The sequence below is a fragment of the Tauraco erythrolophus genome, chromosome 6, assembly GCF_009769465.1.
Source record: "Tauraco erythrolophus isolate bTauEry1 chromosome 6, bTauEry1.pri, whole genome shotgun sequence".
NCBI lineage: Eukaryota > Metazoa > Chordata > Aves > Musophagiformes > Musophagidae > Tauraco > Tauraco erythrolophus.
In genome coordinates, this window is record NC_141470.1 from 13,210,396 (window position 1) to 13,216,395 (window position 6,000).

At 36.2% G+C, this 6,000-nt stretch overlaps 1 protein-coding gene across 2 annotated transcripts in view; it reads left to right on the forward strand.

Moving 5' to 3' along the window:
- Positions 1–5,576, forward strand: part of PLEKHA7 (pleckstrin homology domain containing A7) — a 163,750-nt gene extending 158,174 nt beyond the window's left edge. For both annotated transcript variants that reach the window (XM_086613527.1, XM_086613526.1), the window contains 3 exons: positions 1,158–1,291; positions 2,121–2,263; positions 5,479–5,576. In XM_086613527.1, coding sequence (XP_086469653.1) covers positions 1,158–1,291; positions 2,121–2,263; positions 5,479–5,576 — 375 coding nt within the window. The remainder of the gene's footprint in view (positions 1–1,157; positions 1,292–2,120; positions 2,264–5,478) is intronic.
- The last annotated feature ends 424 nt before the right edge of the window (positions 5,577–6,000 follow it).

Below are 6,000 nucleotides of genomic sequence, written 5' to 3' on the forward strand. Positions count from 1 at the left end.
TCAGGCCTATGATTACCTGCGAGTTACTGAGCCTAGTCACGGCAGCTTAGGTCAGGCCACTTTACATGTGCCGTTGAATTGGTGTGGATTAAGATCAGTGGTCAAAAATTTAGAATTATTTCTATTCAAAACTTTGAATTTTGAAAACTCGTGAGTGTTTTATCAAAAATCCAAAGAGGAAAAGAAAAAATAGTTCCACTTTACTTATTTTTATTTATTTACACATCCTCTATTTGTGCTTTTCAAAAGCAGTCTGTTCCATATAATACACATTGGTTTTCAGAGTTCGTTTGTAAACTGAATTTTGATTGGATGATTTAGATCTCTTATGTGGAGCAAAAATTTCCCGCAAAGAAACTGATCCTAACAAAAACTTGTTGCTAGCTTTTGTGCAATCCTATTAAAATTTTCAGTCTACAGAATTATGTGTGTGCAACATGCTGTTACAATTGCACAATGTTAGTGTAATTCTGGGGCAGTTCCCTAGACAACTGTTGAACACCTAGGATTTAAGATCTTATAGTCCAAGAATTTCCTGAGATGATTACAGATTGCTCGTTTTGGTTTATTGTTTTGTTTTGTTTTTTTCCCTTCACTGCTCACAGAAGAAGATGATGCAGTCTCAAAAGACTGATACAGAATCATTTAGGTTGGAAAAGACCTTTAAGATCATCGTCTGATTGTAAACCTAACACTGCCACTAAACCATGTCCCTAAATGCCACCCTAGATTAAAACTTTGTATTTCCTTTCAGTTGTAGGAATTCCTTGCTGGCATGACACATTATGACGTTAAAATCTCAGGTTGTCTGATCAGTCTTGTAGTGGTTGCTTCTTTCTACTGTAACAGCTTTAGGCAGTGTCCTGCTTTGGGCTCTGAGCCTGAGCTGAAGAAAGATTCCCTGTTGATTCTGATTTCTTTTGTAATCCTCTTTAATATTTGTTCGATCTGTCTTCTAAAGTAATACGAATCAGAGGGAAATGACACTGTTAAAAGGGCATCAGCTCATATCCAGAGGGAGCGTTTAGCATCAGGTACATGTATTGACTGTGAACACCCATGCTTTATTCTTTTCACTGTGTTCTCCCAATGAGAATTTGTCTTTTTTTTTTTAAGTCTTTGTTATTAAAAACTTGATGCCTGCTTTCTTTCCACAGCTGTCAAAACCTGAGAAGGTTGCAATTCCAGAACGCTATGTTGAACTGGAGCCAGAAGAGCCTCTTTCTACAGAAGAACTGGCAGCAAGACAGCGTAAAGCAGAAAAGATAAAGAATATGCTTACTAAATCAAGGTAAGGGGTTTTTTTAATCTTATATAGGGGTTGGTGTTGAATGTTGGGAACTAACTTCATACAACAGTCTAATTCTAAGTGTAACTTGTGGCTTTTAGAAAATGCACACAGAATTTATACAGTATACTTAAAGCTCCTTTTTAAAAACAGAGTAGAAGAGATAATGACAAATTTTGTATATGTCTATTTTCTTATTCAGAGTATCCTAAAATAGTAGTGAGTTCTTACCAAGCAACTTTTAGATGAGAGTGAGGAGGAAGGAAAGGCACAGATCTGGCCAAAAGCAGAAGAAAAGTCAGTGTGAGAGCAAGTTTCTGTTGTCTCCAAAGAGCTAGAGTTCTGAAAGAACACTTTTTGGCTACCTACAGCTAATGTAGAGTCAGCTGAAACATTTGAGTTTCAAGAATTTGATTACCTCAAACATTTTCTCTCTTTGCAAGACAAATAAAGAGGCTGTGCCTGAGGGACCACCAGGTTATACCTTTTTGCCTCTGGGCACTAACAAGAAATTTTATTAACAACTTCAAGTCTATAACATTTTTTGGAAGTGCTTTCATGTAAACAGCGTATTTACAACAAAGGACTTCCAGATGCACTTAAGGCTATGCAGAAATCTTGCCTGAATGTGTAATGGCTGCATCATTTCCCTTTGTATGCTGTAGTCGTTTGCATACAATATCTAATACTACTTTAAAGAACTTCAATAAAATACGGAGCTTGATAGGTGAGATCTGAAAATGGCTGTATGAGTTCAAGCTTGTTCTCATCTGCATGGTGGATTCTTCTTTATGTTTGTAAATGTTAATGTTGTTTTGCACTTTCCCACTAGTATGCACAATCTACAGCCTACTATTGCCCAGGACAAACACAACTCGGTTGATTTAGATTCACAGCTGCAAGAGCAGGAGCGCATCATTACCATATCATACGCTTTGGCTTCTGAAGCCTCTCAGAGGAGCAAGGAGGTAGCAGGTAATACTTAGTTATTTACAAAATAACAGCTATTTCTTACCAGCTTCTAAAGTTGTGTGGGGTTGTTGCTGACCTCCTGGCATAAGAGGGAGTTTTACTCATTCATATTCAAAATAGTGAAAAGTGTGTGTAGATAACAAATTTAGAGAGGCTAAAGTTTTATATTGAATTGAGTATTTGGCCTCCAATAGACAGGGTGAAGGGGACAAAATAATATGATCAGTAATTTCAGCTTGGAAACTTGCTCGTACTAATAGTACTAAAAAATTAACATTTCCAATGAATTTCCTATCATTATGTTAAATAAGGTATTTCTATATTCGTTTTTAAAAAGTAAATTGATCTGTGACTTAAATCGAGATAAAGGGATTTTTAAAATTTTTTTTAACAGAAAGATTCCCTGGTCTGGTGATTGAGATTAGAGTACAATCATTTGCAGCTTGAGCTATATGACAGCAGGCTGAAAAAGATGTTGTAAAAGGGTATTGGCATGTTTCTATCTGGTGACCAAGATTAGAGGTCAGAGCAAGACAGCCATGCATGAATTCTGCTTGATGCCTGGAAATTAATAGATCCTTTGCAATACGTTACCAAAAGTGATAATTTCACTCTTGATTGCTTTATAGTTGAAATAAGTAAGAAATGTCAAAAGATTTGTATCACACAGTAATACATGCAGCAGCTATTCTGGCAAATATCTGACTGGCCATTTATAACTGGCACAGTTCGCTGTTCCAGTGGAGAATGGAAATAATGGAAACTTCAACTATGATGGAGAAAAAATATGCACATTTCTCATCCGAAGTTGTCAGTTTAAACTTATGGCACTTGCCACAGAAGCCCTCAAGACCTTCCCATTAAAGACAGATTATTCCAATATCCAAACACACAACATGCATCTGTAGTAACAGATCATTGATTGAATGTGGCTCTATACTTACAGAAGCAGTGGCAGCTAAACCTGAGGAGAATGTGATTTTGAGGGGATGGAATATGTTTTCAAGATATAAATCTTGAGACTTGGCAGAGGTTCTGTGGGTAATTTAGTTGAGTGGAGGGGATAAAATGATTCACTGAGGAGGCTAGACATTATAAAAAAAAAAAACAACCAACCAACCAAACAAAAAACCCCAGAACTTTAAAATCTTGCGAGCATTTCAGGAGTAACCTTTTGGTCTTTCAGGCATCTGTGAGTCCCATGGCTTCTCTGCAGGTGGTCTGGTCCCAGTTCTAGTAACCAAGTCCTTGTAACAGGGTCTTGCACACTTTGGTTATGGAGAGGGACTTTGTGTTTCAGGAGGTGTGAACCAATGCAGGATTTTGCCACGTGAGTTATAGCTTCTCCTGGGAAAATGTAGCACTGAAGCTAAGATCAAGCAAGATGAACACAGGCCATACTTGAAATTATTCCTCTGTGTCAGTATAACAAGAGCAGAGTGCCTGCCATACTGGACAGTCTTCATGTGGCCAGTTAACTTACTTCTGGGTGTGCATGAAGTTGTAGTAACCATACAGTACTGAAAATGTTTGACTTTTCTATGTTGTGTAGTGTATGCAGTAGCTATGTTTTCATTACTACAGATTTTTGTTTCATATTTTAATTTTTTATTGTAATTATTTCAAAAGTGTGATCACTACATATTCTTAGGTATACGTAACCACAGAAATCTTCTTAATTCTTTAGTTCTCCCCAGGGAGACAATTTAAAAGTGTATCGGCACTGAAATATTTAAATGCTGCTTGAAAAAATTTGCAGTCTGTTGTGAGATGATTTTTAAATTAATTTTCTTTGTGAAGTATAGCGGCTAGCTCTTCTGTCTTTCAGATACTTAAAAAACCCCAACATAGTAGCCAAGTCTTTGATTCTTTAAGGAAGCACAAACCTTTATGTCCATGCACAGTTTTCCTTGCCACATTTGTATCTTAAATACTCACTTCTTGTAACATGTCTTGCTTTGATTTCAATTATTACTTACTCCTTTCAAAACAAACACCTTTCAAGGAATTCTAAAAAAAAAAAAAAAAGTCAGTGGTTTGGTTTTGATAGAAAATATACAAACCATAAAAAGAGTTCAGGTTTTTTAGTTATGGCCTATTTTCTGATGATCTGAAGTGATTAAAAAGGAAATAATTTGATGCTTTGCACAGCTGATGGTACATTCCCATTTATTCTAATGTTCTTGTTTTGTGGTTTGATTTTTAAAGTATAGATTGTCATTTGGTCCTTGTTGATGAAGTAGACCATATCTGAAAATCCAAAACTAAATATATAGATTTTTTTTACAAAGATTTCCTTGTGAAAAAGACTGAAGCTTAGCTTTTCCTTTTTTTTGGGGGGAAGCAGTTAAGTTATGTTAAGATGCTATAGTAATATAAATATCTTTTAAAATAAATTGTGCATTTATCTAATCTTTGGAAAGCAGAATTTTAGAATTCCTCTGTTCCTAGTAAGAAATCAGCCTTCTAAATTGAAGTCATGCCAAGAATCTGAAAGATTAAAATAAAATGCAGGAGTATTAAGAAGTCGTTTCCTAAATTCTGTTTTGGAAATAGGTCTCCTTTTAACCCTTCAAAATTTAAAAGTAGAATTGAAGACTGAGTTTCAGTCTCTTTAGTTTTATGATTATTGTCTTCTAATACTATACCATTACTCTGCTTTATAAATAAGGATGGTCTTAATCGTATTCTTTATCCTGAAATTTCAAGCTGAGATCTGAAAATGTATTAACTATGTCATGTACTTTACTAAGCAAAATGGTATAGGCATATGTAATTTTTTTGTGCGATTTTCTATATATTATTTTTGTTTCTCCTCATTGGCATGTAACAAAGGAAATGTTGAAAACTTGTATACCCTCAGTGAAGTCAAATTAGCAAATATAGGTGCTATTACAGAACTGCAGTTTTAAAAGCAGGGCTGGATTAGGGTATATCCGTTGTGTGCCTTGAAATGTTCCAGTGAAACTTCATCTTAAGATAGATTGTCCATATTCTCTTCAAAACAGGAATATTTATTTGCATAACTTATGCAACTAATAGAAAAAAACAGCAGGTAGAAACATTGTTTAAATTGTGTTCCATGTAACTAAAATAGGGTAACACTTCACTGCAGTACTAATCAGGTTTCCTACTCATGTGGTAGAAAATTAAGGAGGCTCTGTTACAATATGAATGTTTGATTGTGCAGCCTAATTCCTGTATGTGATCCCTTCTAGCTCAGCAGTTGACCTATCCATCTAAAGCACCCTCACCTTCTGTACCACAGCCACCTCACTCCCCCTTAAGCAATGGATTTCACTACACATTTGTTTAAACACCTTAAAAGTAAGAACTAACTGCTCTCGGCATGTCTGATTTGCCATTGTGCCTTTGCTGTGGCTTGCTGAATTTTAACATTTTTACTAAACCTAAACTAGATCCAAATGAACGCATGCATCTATTTTTCAGAAACCTTTTTTCTTGTAAGCATTGCTTCTAATGAGCTAACATGTGGGCTAATAAAGTCTTCAAATAACTGCTGTCCTTCTATGGATAAAACGCTTCCATAACCTTGCTGTGGTGAAGGAAGGAGACGTTTGTACTGTTGGTTGCATGGGGCCAGATTTTCAGCAGCGGTTTGTACTCCGGCGGCGTGTGTTGTGTACTCCTGTGGCTACCGCAGGGGTGCGGAGGCGTGTTTGCCTGTGCGTGGCACGTGCAGTTGCTGCACACGAGAATCCAAAGTGCAAACAAAGTTG